Here is a 17,859-nt window from a genome sequence, read left to right on the forward strand (position 1 = left end):
GAAAAAGAGCGCAACAGCCGTTTCCTAAAGGAAACCAAAGAATCTCCCGAGCTGGCTTTAACTGCCGTAACGCACAGATGGGCAGACAGCCTCCGCTGTCACCGCTCGCTGGGAGCCGGCCCCACCGCAGGGACCAGCCCTGGCTAAGCACCGCGCAAGCCGGGTGTCGGGGTGAGCACGGGCCAGGATGACAGCAGGACGGGGGGTACAAGAGGCGCGCTGGGCTCTGGCGATGCAAGTGGAGACAAGCAGAAGGACAGACGTCCAGCTTGTGCTGCCCGCCTGCTTGCAGGAACCACCGAGCCAGCGGCCGGGCTCTGCCCTGCCTGCTCTGCAACGTGCTCCTGCCTCTCGCCCTTCCACCAGTGTCTGCCTGCCTGCCTGCCCTCCTCCCCGGACAAGCAGAGCTTAGGGGGGGCTGGCTCTTAAACCCAGCTCCTGTCCCAGGAGCTCCCCGCCTGCCTCAGCCCTAGAGCTGAGCTGCCAGATGCTGCCTGTAATCTGTGAAGTTGGCCGGGAGAGGCTGCAATTAGTGCTCAACCCCCCAGTGCTATTTTTATGAGGGATGCAGGACAAGGATAAATTGTCCTTTTCCACTGGCTTTGTGCTTCGACACTACGGATCAGCAGTCGCTTCCCCCACCCCATCCCCTCAATCTGGGGGCTGTAGCCAAGTCCTGGCATCACTCAGGGCTCCTGAGCTCGTTCCCCAGGGAGGGGATTGCAACAGCAGCTGAGACCTTATTAACATTTCCAGCTCCTATCTCAGAGCAAATGAATTAATTTCAAATTGTGTATGAAACATGTTGGCTTCCCTGCTCAGTGTAGCCCCAAACTGTGCAAAATCAACATGGTTTGTACTTTATAAGGAAGCTTGACCCATAACTAGTAACTATTGATTTTTCCCTTGAAAGCTGCTCTCAGGCAGTTGCTCCAGGGCTGTGCAGAACAGAAGACAACAGACATTGGATTGCAAGAGTGTATTTTCTCTTAATGAAAATAATCGTGGCTGCAGGTCAAGGTGCTGTCTCAGGGAGCACTTTGGCAGCAATGGAGGTGCTGGGGAGCAAGGCCCACATGCTTTCCATGCCTTAAACACCTCACACCCTCCTGTTCCCCCAAGTACCCTTTTCCGCAGACGTGCACGAGCGTAACTGCACCCATAGCGACTGCGTGAGCACATCCAGGGCTGCGTTCCCTCGCCAGGACCCCCGGACAGGAGAAGGCCAATGGCACCCTCCCAAGGGAGCGGGTGTTGAACAGGGGGAATTACTCCCTTCCCTTTGCCCTCTCCCAGCATGACTTCTGGCTCCAGAGAGGGTTTTGCTGGTTCCTGCGGAGGGACAGGCAGCTCCTCGTGGGCAGGACCTGGCATTGGGGTGAGGGGCTGTGCCAGGGGCACAGGCGCTGCCCTAGCTGCGCTCCTCAGCATGGCCAGGCTTAGGGATGGCAACAGAATTTGACGACGTGACTTTCCTATTAACTGTTTCACCCTTCTTAAGGGAAATTAGATTAATTACATTGTAGCAGGCAATAAATCTTTCCCTGGAGAGACAGGGAGGGTGCCTGGGATTTTGGTCTCCATGTGCAATGTTAAAATTAGTGATTCTGTCTAATCCCATTTTTCAGTGTAATAATGCTTCTGGGCAAGAGGAGTGTAAAGCTCTGTGGCTCATGGGCACTAATTTTCTGAGATAAATAGAGAATTTCTTCCCTGCTCTCATCAGAGCTAAGGATGAAATTGCTCTTAAGTCCACACCCTGTAAGCTCTGTTTCCCACTGCTGTATTTTAAGAGGACATTTATGCTTTCTCCAGCTCCGATGTGACAGCTGAGCAGTGGCACCCTGCAATCCCACAGCGAGGTCCAGTCACATCAGTTTTCATATTATCTTGCTGTAAATGAGATTCACTGGACAACATGGATCTGATTTGCAGCACAGCTGTGAAAGAAATCCTGCCTTTAAGAAAGCTACCATCTATGAATAAATTGGATATACTTATTTTGGTCTCCTGACAGGCTCCAACTTTCAGTTGTCAGGCTGTGAAAGCCAAGACCCAGCCTGCCTCGTGGGCACCTCTCACAGAAGGAAATACTTGATGTACACCTCAGGAAAGGTCTCACGTTGCTGGAGGCTGCTTGGCACACCCGGCTTTCTCACCCTGCAGGGATGGCACTGTGGCCGGAGGGGAGCCAGACTCACAGTTCCCTTTCCAGATGATTGGGCCATTTGGGTAATCGGCTTCCCCCTCTATCCTCAGAGGCATCAGACCCTCAGATCCAGGCAGCAAAGGCTGGTGCTGCCACAGGGAGGGCAAAACCCTCCTCATTTTGCCAGTCGGCTGCTGGCAGGACCTGGAGGGATGGGCTGTCACCCAGTGCCATCCTCCTTACAGCCGTGCTCACAGCCATGCAGGAGTAACAGTGGTGGACTGGAGGACAGCAGATACCGCACATGGGACAACCTCTTCTCCTAAGGACCTCACCACAGAGCAGCGCACCTTCCCAGGGACTCGTCTGATCATCAACAAATTTCTTACCCAGAAGCTAAGCTACAGCCCCTCTGGCTCCTTATACAACTTCCCCAAGAGTGAATATTGCCAATGAGCGTATCCCTCCCTGCTAAGCCATCGGGTACTTGCCAACAGACCACCTGTCCTGCCTCTGAGCACGCATGCACGTGGGAAGACAAGCAAGCATCGCAGCAAGGCTCTTCTCCCACTGCACACCTCCAGGATTCACCCGGAGTCCTGCAGCACAATCAATTAGAGGAACACAAGCCGCAGCTAAATCCATGGCAAACAAGTGTTTGATTTGTTTCCTGGAACCCCCATCACACACAGTGACACGCGATACAGGATCAGCTGAAGGGCTGTAAGGTCCCACAGGGAACATCGTGTTACAGCAGATGGCGATGGGGAGAGCCTGTCTGTCCGAAGCAGCGCAGACATCGTTAAACACTGCACAGCACGGCTTCCCTGCGGCGAGACACCAGCCTGGAAAACCCACCACCACTCACGTCTTCTAATTAATACATTATACCTAATTGAGTGCCCAACTGCTAAATGATGTCAGTCAGGTTAATTAAATGTTAAATCTTCGTCAGTTAGCAAAAAAAACCAAAAAAACCCCCACCAAAAAAAAGCCCACAAAGAAAGAAGGGAATAAAAGGCAAAGTTAAAGAAGCTTAAACAGCATTGGCAGGCTGCGCCCCCAGCTGATGAAGGGTAATTCAAGCCTTGTAACTCTGCTCTTAGAGCATCCATTCCATCAGCAATCACAGAGGGAGAGGTTTGATGACCCACAGGAGGCAGCCACAGAGCTGAATCCCTGTGTTCACCTCTGCGCCATCTGTTACTTCTCTTTCCACGGGTAGACTCGCAGTTCTTCAGTGCGGAGACCACTTACTTTTGCGTGACGGGAGTTCGACGCTGTGCCAAGGAACACCACCGGCTGGGCCACCTCATTGCCGTGTTGCAATCTCCCAACAGCCGTCAGCGTCACTGACTGCGGCTCCAAACAGCCCATTCCCCTTCAGCAGAAGCAGTGTAAGGAGCAAGGTGAGGAACGAGCTGGCCACGTCTTGCGATTTGTGGACCAGGCAGGAACGCAGCTGGCAGCAGACCTGGGATCCATAGACTCATCTTCCTGATGGAGATTATCTTTTCACCTCATTAAAAACTGCACATTGCTCAGCTGTGAACTGCTGGAAGGAAGATTCAAGTTAGAACAGAGCCAGTGTAACATCCCAGCTGCAATCAGGTGGCTTGCAAACGCATGCTGGGATGGGAGTTAAGAGAGCACCCGTCCTCACCAAGAAAGGCCACTGGAAGCCGAGTCCTTATCGAAGGGAATAGTATCATGCATCACAGACTTGACACTAGGAGCTTGAACTTCTCACTGGTCCCCAGACAGCCCTCTCTGATTCACTGAGATGTGGGAACTCATATTGAAAAGTCAGTTTGTGCACACACTGACTAGGACAATTTGTCCTATTGATTAAGCAAAAGATGTCTTTTCTTGTTATTTCCCTGACCCCTGAGACTTATTTGTGGTTTCAAAATGACTCAGATTCCACAAATGGATGAATTTTTGGTGTGCAGAATATCTTTACTGCTAGCTGCAGACACTGCAGTTGAACATAAAATTTGGAGATGCAGCCTGCTCAACTAAACTCACCAAAGTGGCAGGGGTTTCCAGATATACATCTCACCTTTGAATTTGCAGTTCTCCCAATCCCTTATTTAGAGAAGAGAAATGACTTATGAACTCTTCCATGCCTCTTTCAGTGATGCTAAGGAATATTTCCCCTTCTTATGCCTTCAGCTGACCTAGGAAACATGGATTTCCGGTGGAATTATACAGCTCAGCTGGAGGAGTTGCATGTGCCGTCCTGCACCTTCAAATCAAAAACTTGTGCATGAAAAAATTGCCTAGAGACAGCTCTAATTTGTTCTAAACTATCATCCCTTCTATCAGCAAGCAGCGAATTGTTATCTATTTATTTCTTACAATGTCACTGAATCAGTGACCACCTGCAAGGTGTCCATGATGATAAACGCTTGCTTTGTATATGGAGCTATTTCTGACAATGCTTGATAGTGCACATCTATCAAATTGCCTGGAAGAGCCACCTATTAGGATCATTATCTAACACAGTCCCTTTGTGGGAGTTCAATGTCAGCACATCCTGGGGAAGGTACATCACTGGGTACCTATTCTGCTCAGCATTTCTCTAGATCATTAGTTTCACATTTCCATTATGAATTTGGGCTGAACTTTGGAGTTCTCACACCCAGAGCAAAGCTGTAGCACAAGCACCGAGACTCTCAAGCATCCTCTGAGCGCACAGTGTACTGCTGCACCCGCTTGGTGTGAGTGGGAACTCCTGTCTGGAAGGTTGGCTGGTTGAGCTCCATGCCAGCCAGCCAGGGGAAGGCAGGAATGCTTTTTTTCCTGCAAGACTGTAGCTATCCAGCACTATAAAACCCTGGTGAAACACAGACACACCCTGCGGGTCTGTGCTCCTGAAAGTACCAGCAGCTCTCCTTCTGCAGCTCGCGCTGTCCCAAGGGAAACTTATTTTGGAAGAGCTCTGGTTCAGGTCAGGAGTTTTGATCTTAAAAAGCCAGTGCTCAACAATCTTTTAGCAAACCATGGCCATTACTCCCCAAACCACCCTTCCTACAAGAAAGCCACAGCTCTCAGCCCTGGGCAGTATTCATCATGACTGAAATGACAACCAGGAAAACCACTTTTTCCTCACGGAAGGAGCTGCAAAACATGGGGGCCTTTAATTGCTTCTGCAGAGCCTCACCTATTAATGCAAAACACAGGCCCTTGGAGGTCACATAGTTCAGTTCTTGGGAAGAACATATGCAAAAGCGATATTCTGAGACAGCACCTCAATGTCCTCTGGTCTTTACCCTCAAGACCGGCTCTGCTCAGAGGGCAGTCCCTGAAGCCATGTCCGCAGCAGCTCAGACGACACAAGCTAATGTCAGTCTCTTTCTGTAGGCTGAACTGCTCTGGCCAGTGATGGATGCAGCGTCTTCCAACCTGACAGAACAGTTATTTTCCTGCATTGCTTTTTATTTCCCATCACTCAGTTTAAAGAGCAGTTCAGACTACAGCCAGGCTTGCATACAAATAATACACAAACGAAACCTCCCTGAAATCCACAAAAAAGTCAGCCAGCTTCCCTGTGTTGCCCTCATAAACCTTGAATTGAAGAGGGAGGTTCTAGCTCTGTTAAACAAAATGCAACTGCCATGTAGGTGTGCAAAAGGGGCAGAAGCGATGCCAACAATTTACATGAGCAATAAAACTGCAGAAAAATGAAATACTGCTTACCCATGTTCTAGAGTAGCACGCGGTGCGGGCAGCATGCAAAATGGTGATGAATCTGTTTAGCTATTAGCTGCCAGATAGCTTTAATTCATGTCAGATACAATTAACTCACTCTGACAATCGGAAAAGGAAGCTTGAATATTAACAGCATTGTTGGTTGCATTGTGCTGGGAATGCCACGCTTCAGCAGTACCACCTCTGCAAAGAGGAACCTTGAGCTATGCTGCCTCCACACTCTGCAGAGCAAACTCAGCACACAGCCAACTCAAACAGGTACGGACCGAAATGCAGTCATAACCCCCGCGCCCCGCCCAAGTTCTACAGGTTCTGCTTCTTTCAATCTTCCAGATGCTAAATGCTATTTTGGAAGCAATTTTTTGCTGTAGGCATAAATAATGTGCTAGCCTCAATAATAGCAGATATGGCCTCTCATCCTCCAGAAGAATCAGGAATGTATAGCAAATAAATCTAGAGTTAGAAACAAAGGTATGCCTCTGCTGTTGGAGAGCTAGGTAGGCAGGCTTGCAGGGACACAAGGCTTTCACATCTGCATTGGAGAAGTCTGAGGAAGCAGTCAGGTTGTATCTGCATCTCCTTACCACTCAAGACCCGTTAATCTAGAGGAATAGTACTAGCAAAAACATTAATTCCTGGATTTACTAAGTAACAACACTATAACCTCAGCATTAAACAGGAGACCGAAATGGCTGATAGTGTAACAAGCATGTCAATGCAGGGCCTTAAAGATTGTTAACTATAGCTTTTGAAAGGAGACAGTATTAACAGAAGAATTCCCTAGGCTAGCTAAGCATTTTAGTTCATTTTCTTCCTAGTAAAGACATGTTTAAAGCAGTATCCAAGCAAGTATGTTACAGTTTTATTTACAGCTTAACTAGTTGGGGGTTTTTTAATTAATATGTTAACAGAATTCAATGAGGACAGCAAGGCAAGTGTACCTGTAGCTTAGTAGTTTACAATATTGCCACCTGCAGTTAGGACTTAGAAGCTACCAAAACCTCTTGAATAGTGATTTCCAAATACCTGGCACATACTTGAGGTTCGCATTACAGCGACATGCTTGCTTTTTAAAGGAAATTCATGTATGAATGCTGTTCTACAAAGTTTTTCCCATGCCACAGGCTGCATGAAAGATTTACATCAAAGCATAAGTTACCTCTGATAGCAGCTTTTCCCAGTCTTCTTTCTTAATCATGCTGTAGACTTGGCTTTTGCCAAAAGTAGAACTTTTCCAAAGCTAGAAAAATTCCCAAAGTCTCAACATCCTTGTTTATAGCCCCTTCAAAGAGGCTTAAATCAAGGACAAAAAGGTATCTTTGGAAAGGACAGTACGCCAGCTAACAAAGAAACAGGATATTTTTAGAAAAAAAATCTTAGACAAAGTTAGAGAAGCAAAGATCTTTACTCTGAATGCTCTCTTAACATGCCAATTAAAAAGTTCTCATGAAAATGTTCCCTGCTGAAACAGAGGAAGGATTATCAGGTAGTCTCTTGCAGATGCAGTTTTACATACTTGATTTGTATGATCCATACAGAATAATGCTTCAGGAATCAAAGCTAATCACACTTTTAAGGGATTCTGCATCTTAGTCCAACAGACAGGAGAAGCGTCTTCTCCCATCCTGTACCAGCTACAAAGATTCACAATAAAAATGAAACCCTGGATTCTGAGAGGAGTCTTTTACATTTTAAGACCTTATGCAATCTTCCCACAGAGACCTAGCACTTCTAGAGAGCTCTGCTTTTCCAGGCTGCTGAAAAATAAGACGGTTCTAGGAAAGCAAATAGAGGACTTCTTCCCTAATTCATTTTTCAATGAGGTGTCAAGCCAGATGAGTGCTCCTGCTTACATTTTTAAATACACATACAGTAACCCTTTCCCAGGAGGCTGCATTTAAAGTTGAATTTTCATGAATTTGAAGTGGAGCAAGATTTCTCTGTATTTTCTATAAGCAATGGGGGCGAGGGGGGAACCCAACACATTAATGACTAAGGAAGTTATTTTGTCCTGTACAAACAGTATTTATTGGATATGGCTCTTTGTCAAAGAAATGCACTGAATCAACTCAATTTAGATGAGAAGAAGGGGAAGAACAACGTTTTGACTAGTCCTAGCTTTCTTCTTCCCTGTCTATAGTCAGTTCCAGGAGCACTGCTTCTCCTAAAGATTTTGAAGGGGGTAAAGGAAAAGCAAAGTTCTCTCACATTAGAGATACTCCAGTAGCTCTAAGGTTACTCTCAGTAATCTAGTTACCTAGCAGTCTAGATGACTGATTCTGTTAAGACAAAGTACCTGTGATCTTTTATTTCAAAAACAATAAAATGCATAAGTTCACTATAAAAACCTCAAAGCCAGTTACAAATACAATGGATGCTATAAGAACAAAAGGATTGCTATTCATGGCAGCATCATGAACTACAAGAAGCTTTCCATTTGGTCCCAGGCACCAGTAACTTGCCTTTAGGTATTTCAGGTACTATACTGAGATAGTCATCACCTTTTAAGCACATTTGCAGAGAAAGGATGTGCCTGGAAGGAAGCGCAACAAATCTGATCTGTTGCTTTCTTTGCCCAGACAGATGCGAACTCCAGCCACTTGTGTCCACTGCTTACATCTTCTGCAAGACAACAGAATAGCTTTTCTGCCCAGCTTGCTCGTCTGCAAGCCCAAGATAACTGTATCTTGGTCTCAACCTTAAAGGAAATAGGAAATAAAGCATTTTTTTTTCCTGAATAAAAAAAAGCAATCTATTCTAATTCCATTACATATTATAGGTAGAAAAATTAGTTCTGAACTTCCATTTGGTAAATTAATGGAAGGAAGACACATATCAGAAAAAAACTAAACGCAGCAGTCCTAAATGTAACATTCTATATTTACAGAGGGATGTCAACATTTGCCGAGTTTCATCTATGGGTTTTTGCAACACTGCAAGCTTGTGCGAGACGAACCTAGAAAGAAAGAGAAATTAATCAGTACTCTGCAAGACACTGTTCTATCCCACAACCAGTTACAACTTCTGCCTGAAGCAGAAGACACTTTCAGTTTTGATTCAGTTTTTCAAAACATTGACAATAGCTCTTCAAGAAGTACATGGTTTATCCACAGTTTGTATTAAGCTAGATGTGATGTAAAGCTACTCCCTCTCCTTCCCTTCTCAGCTCCTGCTTCTTCTTGACCACTGACATGAGCCAAAATACAAGACAAGGGCGGGGCGGGGGAAATAAGGAGTTTGTATTACAGCTGAACAGTCCAGGGACTAAACGACAGTGACAGTGCTGCCTTACAACTTCAGGACATGATTGACAAAAATATATAGACTTACTGATAGCTTCTTCATACTTCCTTGGGCCTCTGGATTCAGATGAAGAAGATTCTTCTTGGTCAAATCACTTGCTGTCAAACGAATGCTCTGTGAAAAAAACCCCAAATCTTAGGTTTTCTGTTTGGTCAGCTGTAGTAGCTGGAAGCAGCAAAAAAACCAACCCCCAAACTTAAAAGTAAATAGAATTCAAGCATACTAGGAGACCACATACAGGCAGAGAGCTACATTCAGCTGGACCAGAAGCTCATCTCTTACCTTCCTTGCAGTGCATTAACACATTACTGCCAGCAGAAGCTACTTTAAATGTTACTTAAATACATGGCAAAACAGCATTCTACATTCTGCTTTGACCAGCTTGACCAGCTCCCACTTCTGACTAAAAATCTTTCAAGGTTCTTTTTAAGCTAGATTAATCCCCTGATAAACTGCAATGGCACAACTAAAGAGACAAGAATGGATGACCTGAAGCTGGTAAGGCCCTCAAGAACTTACAAGCTATCCCTTCAGCATAGATTCTACAGATTAAATTTCCTGATTTACCTCCCCTCCTCCAACAGGGACTGTAATGAAGATATCATTGCTGTCAGCAAGGGGGCTGCCATTGGCAGAGATGGTGTAAACACGTTCATTTAGTGCGGGCGTGCGCAAACCCGGTGTCTTGAAAATTCTGAAACAAGAAGTTATAGGTAAGTAATCTCACTGCAATTGCTCAAAGCACTTTGACTAAAAGTCTTTCATTCCGGGTTCAAAGGGCCACTAAGGATTATGTTGCAAACAGAAGACAGACACGTACATAAAGCAAATGGCAAGGCACTTCCCTACATAAGAGATTAACAGAGAAATTTAAGAGAATACAAACCTGGAATCAAATTTGGGTGTGATCATGGAGGTACCTCCTCGAGCACAGACATCAACAATTCTACCAGTAGCTGGAGTGATAAAGTTGTTTTTGCTTGATCTGTTAAAGGGAAATAAATAAACATCTGCTCATAAGAATATTTTTAACGAATATTCAAGTCTGTGATAAGATAGCGCTTGTACGAGGTTAGCACCACAGAAAACCAGAGGTTCTTACTACCTAAAGGTGTACCCCAAAGCTAGGGATAGCTGGTCATCACAGGAGAGGAAGTTGCCTATTTTTCATTCACTTTCAGATCACTGATTTTTTTGCTATAGCATGGCACAACTACATCAACCAGCCTACTAAACTGTGCTCCATTCCATTTTAGAGTTATATTAGCACTATACACTTATTCTCCATTTCTGAAATCCAGTAAAAAAGATATCCCCTCTTACCTTTTACTCATGCGCTTCACTCTTGCTGAAGGAGCTCTTCTGCTCCTGGACACTGGCATTTTCTTAGTGGATGCCTTCACCTGAAACACACATTACTCACCAAATCAGTTACTTCACTCTTGTGTGACAGCAGAGTCCACAACAAACAAATCCTTCCATACAAAACATTTGGCTCAGTAGGCTCCCTTTTTATGGTACAAGAGTCCCAAAACAAACACCCTACAAGCTTCTGTGTTTCCTATTGCTAGAAGTTTCAGGAAATGATACCCGTTTTGAAGTCCCCCTCGAAGTATCCTGGACAGCTATATTATCATAGGCACCATCTCAGTCAGTAGTTTATATCTTGGGAATAAAGTTATCACAAAGAGTAACTATTTACCTTTCCAGTTCTTGGATTAACATTTTCAGCTTCTAGCTCTGGAAGGCATTGGCTATCATGTTTTGCTTTCTTTGCTAGAGGAAGCAAAGGAGGCTCTGCTTCTTCTTCAATAGCTTCAATATCTTGTTTCGATTTTTTCACTAGAAAGAGAAAGTGTTATCTAAGTTGAAAATAAATAATAGCTACATTATTAGCTAGCAGCAGAGGTAAACGGTAAACAACCACAAGGATTTTTGGCAACAATTTGCTTCTGAAATGCAAATTCCAATGTAATCCAAATGGTTGACAGAGCACTATTTTGAATGGTTTTGAGTGTTTTAATAAAATTAAGTAGAGCTACTGCAGACAGCAGGGATACAAGTAGGACTATTTTCCTCTCTTTAAATATATTGAGAAATGCATGAAAGAACTGAATTATTATTCACAGTAGGTAAACCATGACGTGCTTTCATCTCACCGAACTCGTCACAATGCTTAAAACAAACTGACCTTTCTTGATGATTTTTAAAGGAGTCTGGATAACTTCTGCTGTTAACTTGTTTATTTCTGTTATTTCCAAGTCTGCCTAAAATTAAGAAACAGTCACAGCACCATTAGGATTATCAGTAGCATACAGTTCTGAGAAATCCAAGTTGTAGAGCAAATCCCTAACTATTTTATAGCAAGAATACCTCCATGCTTTTGGCTGTGCTCAGACAGGAAACTTCACGTTATTCTGGAGGCGACAACAACATGTGAGGTCTACATGCTATTCGGGGCTAACGTACCTTATTTGGCTGCCGCAAGCAGACTTTGCCTACGCCCTGCTGCTCAACCAATTTAGAAATACTTTAACTTACTGACAAGCGCGTGTGCTCTTGGGGATCTGGGAGTGAAATCAAGCAGGTAAGGAAAGACAGAGAAGGAGCAGCATGAGCACGCAAATCCTGTATCGTATACAACAGGCGTCTCTTACTGCAGCGTCTGTAGAAGAATTTATGTGACCTCTGCTCCTACAGACACAGGAAACCCTTCGTTTCCTACAGTAGTGCGCGACATCATCGGAAAACTTAATATTTGTGCTAGATACCTACCGTTGCTGCCTCTTCCAGCACCTTTTTGCTTCCTCCTTTAGCTAAAAAGAAGATATTTTTAAAAAACTCAGCACGTACCCGAGACGGCCTATACCGTACGCGCAGACATACTTCAACACGCCACCGCCGGGACGGAAGAAACCGGTACAAACCAGTTTTCCGGGCAGCCTCTGACAAAGGGAGCAGCCGGCGGGCCGCGGGGGCGGGGAGGGGGGAAGGCTCCCAGTCAGAGGAGACCCCGGCTGCTCCTTGACCACCGCCGGGTTTTATCCTCTAAGGGAAATCGTGGCCCGCCAGCCCGGTCCCTCCCCCGGTGCCGGTGCCGGTGCCGCCCCGTACCGAGGTAGTCCAGCCAGTTCATCTCGCGGAGCGCCAGCGGCAGCCGCAGGATCTCGATGTTGTAGAGGTTCTCCGCCTCCTTGACGAGGCGCTGCCCGTTCGTCCGCAGCTGCTCGACCCGGCTCCTCACTGCGGGGACGCACACGGCTTAGCCACGGCTCCGGGACCGGGACCGGGGCCCGGGGCCCGCTCCCCGCCGCCCGCCCCGCTCCCGGCCTACCCTCGCGGTCGAAGTCCTTCAGGAAGGCCGCCAGCTTCCTGCCGCGCGCGCTCGCGCCAGCCTTCTTTCGTCCGGGAGCCATGGCGGGGAGGGGGGGGCCGGGGCCGGGGACCGGGAGCGCCGCCGCCCGCCGCGCGTTCAAACCCAACGGCCGCCGCCGCTCGGCCAATCAGGGCTCGGCGCGGCCAGTCGGGGCGCGGCGCGATGACGCAGCGGGCCGGGGGAAGCGCTTCCGAGTCGGCGGGTCGCCATGGCGGCGGCGGTGGCGGCGATGGCGGCGGCGTTGCGGGAGTGGGCGGCGGCGGCGGCGCGGCAGGACGCGGCCTGGCGGGCGGCGATGGCCGCCTGGGCGCCGCTGCTGGTCTCGCTGGCCGGGCTGGCGGCGCAGATGCGGGCGGCGCAGCGGCTGGCGTGGGGCGGCTCGCCGCTGGGCCCCTTCGGCGACCTGCGGGCGCGGCTGTGGCGGAAGCAGCGTGGCGCGGCCGAGGCGCTGCTGGAGCAGCTCGGTGGCCGGCGGTGAGGCGGCGGCGGCGGCGGGGCCGGGGCCGGGCGGGGGGCCGCCGCTGAGCGTCTCCCGCTTTGCCGTGCAGGGCGGAGCTGCGGGCCGTGCGGGACGCCGTGGGGGCCGGCGTGGCCGCCGTGCTGCGGCTGTACGAGGAGCGGGCGGCGGAGCTGGGCCTGGCGGCGGCCCTGCGGCGCGGGCCGCGCTGCCCCTCGCTGGCTGACGCGCTGGAGGGGCTGCAGGACGTGGAGCGGTACTACCGGCAGCTGTATCCTTCTGCTGGGGTCGGGCGGGTAGCGCCGGCGGGTGTTTTTTTCTCTTTGTTGTCCTTAGCGGGCAGGAAGGTACCTGGAGAGCAAGCTGCTGCTGCTCCGCATCCGCTGCGACAGCCTGGCAGACATGGAGGCCCTCCCGCAGTCCTGGGAGAGGATTTTGGCACGCTATAAGGACGACGTCGTTCAAGGTAGTTCTGCTTACAGCAGACCCAAAGGGCCTTTCCCGGAGCTCCGTGCTGATGTCTCAGCCCTGGGGACAGCACGTGGGCCTGGCGGTGCTTGCTGTGTGGGTCTCAGTAGCAGCAGGTGACCTTGACCAGTTTGCAGTTGAGCTTTGCGACCTGCTTTGATATCTGGTGAATGACTTCAGGCGTAAATACTCGTCATCGCACCTAGTGGTGCCCTTCCCCACAGTGTAAGAAGGGGCTTAGTGATCCGTTTTGCTTGGTCTGCTAAGTTAGTTTTACTTACGTTTTTCTTCATTGCTTTTAGAAACATGTTAAGGCTTTGTCTGTACACAATACAGATAAAATGCATTAAGCTGATGGGGTTGGTTTTTCCTTTCTGACTCAGATACACTTCTTAAGATCTCTCTGTTTGTGGACAACCAGCGAGAGCTGTGCTGCTCACCAGGCTCCTGATGGAGAACAGGAGGGACTGGCATCGACCGGCTTCTGCGAGAGTCTGGTATGTTCTGAGGTGACCACAAAGAGGATGATGAATTGAGGAAGCTTTACTGGTGCTTTTTGGAAGCTGAATGAGTTGGGTACTTGGCCTCATTAGGAAACGCTTGGACTGTTTCATTTTCAAGTGGAAATGGACTTGGCGTCTGAAGAAGAGGCTGAGCTGAACAAGCTGTGGAAATTCTCCTTTCTTTTGCCTGCCGTGGATGTTTTGTATACTGAAAAAAAATGTTGAGACTTACTAACTTGAGGTGTGCTGCAAATAAGTGAACGTAATATAAAATCCAGCAGGCTGATACCTGTACATGTAAGGAGGATGCTTAGGTACCGTCCTTACAAACAAATAAAAGATGTCAAATGAGGGCTTGAAAACAGTGTGCACCTTGTGCCTCTCAGCAATGTGTTTGCTTTCATCCACCTGTACATTGAAGAGGAAGGAGCAAATTTGGTTTGGAAATGTAATTGTGGAGGTACGGAACCCTGAGGTCTGACACAGGCAGTTTTCAAGTGTGTTAAGAGTACGCTATTCTGTTATCTCTGCTAGGGCATGTTTAAATCAAAGTCTTAAAACTTCACGCTCTGTGGCCTCAGCAGCTGCTGACAGTTCTGGGGACATCTTTTGTTGGCCATGACGCCGATCCTCTGTAATATTCCCGGAAAGTGGTGGGGTGCCTGTTGCTAAATAACATTTGGTATGAAATTGTAGCTTCTCAGAGAAGGCCAAATAAAGAGTTGTACTTGGATGGATTTTAGATGTGCTTGTGCTCCCTGTTTTTACGGCGAAGCAGGTCTCAAACCCGGGGAGTCCATCTGACCACCTGAGGGCACTGCTCGATCTGCGGAGAGCCGTCCACGGGGGGGCCCTGGGAGATGGCCGCAGGGCTGGGGCTGCCAGTGCTCGCCATCAGCTGGCAGGTCTTCACGGCATGGTGCTTTATATGCAGTTCTAATTGCAAAGAAAAATCACGTCACCCTCTTGGCGTTGGTATGGCTTCCGGGCGTCATGGCTGATGAAATTGGTGTTTGCCAAGGGAAGGGCGTTAAGCCCAGGGAAGCAAGGTGGGTTGTGCTCCCAGCATGTACAGGGCAGGGATCTGAGGGCTGGTGAGGAGCTCAGCTGGCTTGGCGGTACTCCTCTGCTGCTGAAGGTAGTTCCTCTTTGTTCCTGCGTGCTCTGCGTGCTTCGGGACCCTGGTGTGCTTGCTGTTGCTGATCCTGTCCTCCAGCTGGCTGTGGGGGGCTCTCATGGCTGGACAGGTGCCCACTGCTCCGGGCATCCCCTACAGCCCCCATGTGAGACTGGAGCATAACTGTGTGTTGTGAGTTGCGGTGTGACTGTTCTGAGCTTTTCACTTGGTCACCTCCTTCCTAGGGAAGTGAGAAATGGAGTCCTCCTCCTGCTGCTTCAGCCTAAGATGAAGCAGATGATGCAGTGAAGATACTGGTTTGGCAGATCAGCCAAGAATGCAGTTTATTTAGCAAATGGCTGTAGAGCAGTCTCGATGCAGATGCTTCTGCGTGCAAAGCACTTCCCATCCTTGAGTGGCTCTGTCTCGCTGTGACCTGTCGCTGACTCATTTTGTCAGTGTGCTGCTGATGCTGTGGGTTGCATCACAGCATCAGTTCAGTATAAGGTATTTATTTTCCTGTCCACAGCAGAGTGAGCAATTTCATCTAGTTTCCTTTTCCAGAGCTTTGATTCCAGCCGCAAACTCCTCCCAACTCTAGAAATTCATGTCCTGTGTTTAGGTTGCAGTCAGTGAAGCAGTGTAGGTAAACTTTATTAGCCATTACTTCTTGCTGGTGTTCAACCCATGCATCTTCCCGTGGGACATCACTGACTTGTGCTTTTAAGGAAAGGGCAAGTGTATGCTGTGGGATGACACAGATCGCAGTAGATTTATGTAGATGCCCTCCAAGCTATCTCTGACAGCTGAGTGCTGGTGTCTGCAGAGGCTGCCAGTCTGAAATCCATCGGATAAAAAGGTTGAATGTTGCGGTACAGCAAAGAGCAAAAGTAATAGCACTATCTTTCATCCATCTTCTGTTCCTTTTCTGATATGGTTTTGAACCTGTGGCCAAAGTGCAGACGTGTTGCCTGTGTTGGGAGTGTGCTGCCAAGCTACGTGGCTAATGGCAAGCATGCCTGCACCTCCATCAGTTCTGATGGCTGTCACTGCAACGAGTGACTTGTACAGTTCTGGTTTTGGGATGGGAGATGAGGGAGAGCAGACAAAAGAACAGAGAGCAGCTGTATGGCCTTGGGTTCATTATACGTGGCTCGAAGGGCGTAAGACGGATGACGGCAGGGTGAATCCTGGGGTGTCATCCTTGCTCGGGCCTTGATATAGCATCATCATAAAACAATAAATCATGGTGTTCGTGGATGCAGAATTGTGTTTACATGTGCACATACTACACAGCTCTTCAACACCTTTCTTTGTGAGTCTGTCTTTAGTACAGCTGCATAACGAACAAACGGATTTAAATTTTGGAAGGTCTTCAGAACAGTTTGGTGGTGGCCCTTCTGCTTCTCCTAGACGTTTGGCCCTCTGTTGTCTGTCTTTGGGCTAACAACAGCACTGCTAAAAGTGCTGAGAGAGCCTTCTGAATTAAAAGTGGCCACGACCTGACTCTGACTGAAATGGGGTGAAGGAGGTGCTCACTGAAGTTTTGATGTGACTAATTAGAAACATAGAATGGTTTGAGTTGGAGGGGACCTTAAAGAAGATCTAGTTACTCTGTACTGTTTCTGGCTGATGGGCCATGTCATCAGTTGCAGTGTTCTGGAAGGGCACAACTGAACCTCTGCATCAGAGTGCTCTAATTGGATACAACTGTAGGTTTGTTCCATTTCAAGATCTGGATGTTACAGCTCAGGATGGCTGCCAAGGTCCCCAGTTGCTGACAAGAATGTGGTTCCTTATGTGTGCGAGACTCCCTTCAGCCAACATTCGCCAGGGAATCTCTGTGGGTTCGAAGGTTCCCATCGTGAAGACAGCCAGGGTGGGCATTCAGTCTTTAAGCATTTAACTTGGGAGCACTTGGGTGGGAAGGCCGCTTCTCCTCTTCCAATGCCTGGGAGCCTGCACGGCTGAGTTAGATACCTGCATGCCCATGGCAGGGATATTGTTGGGTGGTGTCATCCGAGCCTGTGGCTCGGAGGAGCCAGGGCAGACTGTCTGCGGTAGGCGCTGCTCTTCCTCCCCCCGTCTCTCCCTCATCCTGAAGGTCCCTGGCTTGCTCTCAGTTTGTTTCTGTGCCTGAGCTTTCCAAGACTGAGCTGTGACGTGGCCCACTGCTAGCAAGCCATGTCTGCTGTCATCAGCGAAGGATTTCAGTGTCTGAGTACTGGGATGGGAGGGAGGCGAGCGAAAACACAGCAGCATCTGCTGGCAGGCAGCGAGGTCCTCTCCAGCTGCCTGGGGAAGCTGAGTGCAGGACTGGGGAGCTCCAGCCTGTGCAATGCCTGAGTGAGGCCAGTGGGTAAGGGCAGTATCAAGGGCTCTGAGACTAACTGGTAAAATACACCTAACCATAAAAATAAATCTGAGTGCCTTTGCCTTTATTTTGGAGCAGAGCTCTTAAAGTATTCTTACATGGAGATCTGTCATTCAGGAATGCAATAAAACAAAGTTAGCAGCCGGAGCTACCTTGTTAAAGTAAAATTTTCAGGAAACACAAAGCTCGTGCTTTGATTTTCAGCTTTACCTCCTGCTAACTTAATTTGAAAATAGTTATTCTTCACTTATAGGGAAAGCACAAACTAAAATCAGTTACTGAATTTGAATACCCATGAACATTTATAGCGAGCATCTGACTTCTATCTGGTTAGTTTGTTTTTTCATGTAGGGTGAAAGTTAGCTTCTGGTGCAGTGGTGTCTCTGCAGAGTTCTGCT

At 48.2% G+C, this 17,859-nt stretch overlaps 2 protein-coding genes across 3 annotated transcripts; one reads left to right on the plus strand and one right to left on the minus strand.

Moving 5' to 3' along the window:
- Positions 1 to 7,285: 7,285 nt before the first annotated feature.
- On the minus strand, positions 7,286 to 12,624 carry CDCA8 (cell division cycle associated 8). The gene is made up of 10 exons (XM_049821215.1): positions 12,501 to 12,624; positions 12,281 to 12,409; positions 11,942 to 11,982; positions 11,358 to 11,433; positions 10,869 to 11,008; positions 10,490 to 10,569; positions 10,053 to 10,151; positions 9,734 to 9,860; positions 9,194 to 9,280; positions 7,286 to 8,819 (listed from the first exon to the last, which is right to left on the minus strand). Exons 1-10 carry the CDS (start codon positions 12,580 to 12,582, stop codon positions 8,775 to 8,777), a joined length of 906 nt encoding a protein of 301 aa, XP_049677172.1. The 5' UTR covers positions 12,583 to 12,624; the 3' UTR covers positions 7,286 to 8,774.
- Positions 12,625 to 12,750: 126 nt separating this feature from the next.
- Positions 12,751 to 14,712, plus strand: C17H1orf109 (chromosome 17 C1orf109 homolog). 2 transcript variants are annotated; one of them, XM_049821217.1, is made up of 4 exons: positions 12,751 to 13,016; positions 13,091 to 13,270; positions 13,347 to 13,465; positions 13,851 to 14,712. In XM_049821217.1, the coding sequence occupies exons 1-4, from the start codon at positions 12,751 to 12,753 to the stop codon at positions 13,916 to 13,918; spliced, it is 633 nt and encodes a 210-aa protein (XP_049677174.1). In that variant the 3' UTR covers positions 13,919 to 14,712. The 2 variants fall into 2 exon arrangements, with proteins under 2 accessions (XP_049677174.1, XP_049677175.1); XM_049821218.1 differs by having other exon boundaries at positions 12,771 to 13,016; positions 13,343 to 13,465.
- Positions 14,713 to 17,859: the final 3,147 nt, after the last annotated feature.

The sequence above is a fragment of the Accipiter gentilis genome, chromosome 17 (assembly GCF_929443795.1).
Source record: "Accipiter gentilis chromosome 17, bAccGen1.1, whole genome shotgun sequence".
NCBI classification, from domain to species: domain Eukaryota; kingdom Metazoa; phylum Chordata; class Aves; order Accipitriformes; family Accipitridae; genus Astur; species Astur gentilis.

Bases quoted from the DNA above. Each gene is read 5' to 3' on its own strand.
- C17H1orf109 (XM_049821217.1), top strand. From the start codon at position 12,751: ATGGCGGCGGCGGTGGCGGCGATGGCGGCGGCGTTGCGGGAGTGGGCG. The intron at 13,017-13,090 runs GTGAGGCGGCGG...TTTGCCGTGCAG, and splicing joins GAGCAGCTCGGTGGCCGGCG to GGCGGAGCTGCGGGCCGTGC. The intron at 13,466-13,850 runs GTAGTTCTGCTT...TTTCTGACTCAG, and splicing joins TAAGGACGACGTCGTTCAAG to ATACACTTCTTAAGATCTCT.
- CDCA8 (XM_049821215.1), bottom strand. From the start codon at position 12,582: ATGGCTCCCGGACGAAAGAAGGCTGGCGCGAGCGCGCGCGGCAGGAAG. The intron at 11,434-11,941 runs GTAGGTATCTAG...TCTTAATTTTAG, and splicing joins TGCTGGAAGAGGCAGCAACG to GCAGACTTGGAAATAACAGA. The intron at 10,570-10,868 runs GTAAATAGTTAC...TGTGTGTTTCAG, and splicing joins TTAATCCAAGAACTGGAAAG to GTGAAGGCATCCACTAAGAA.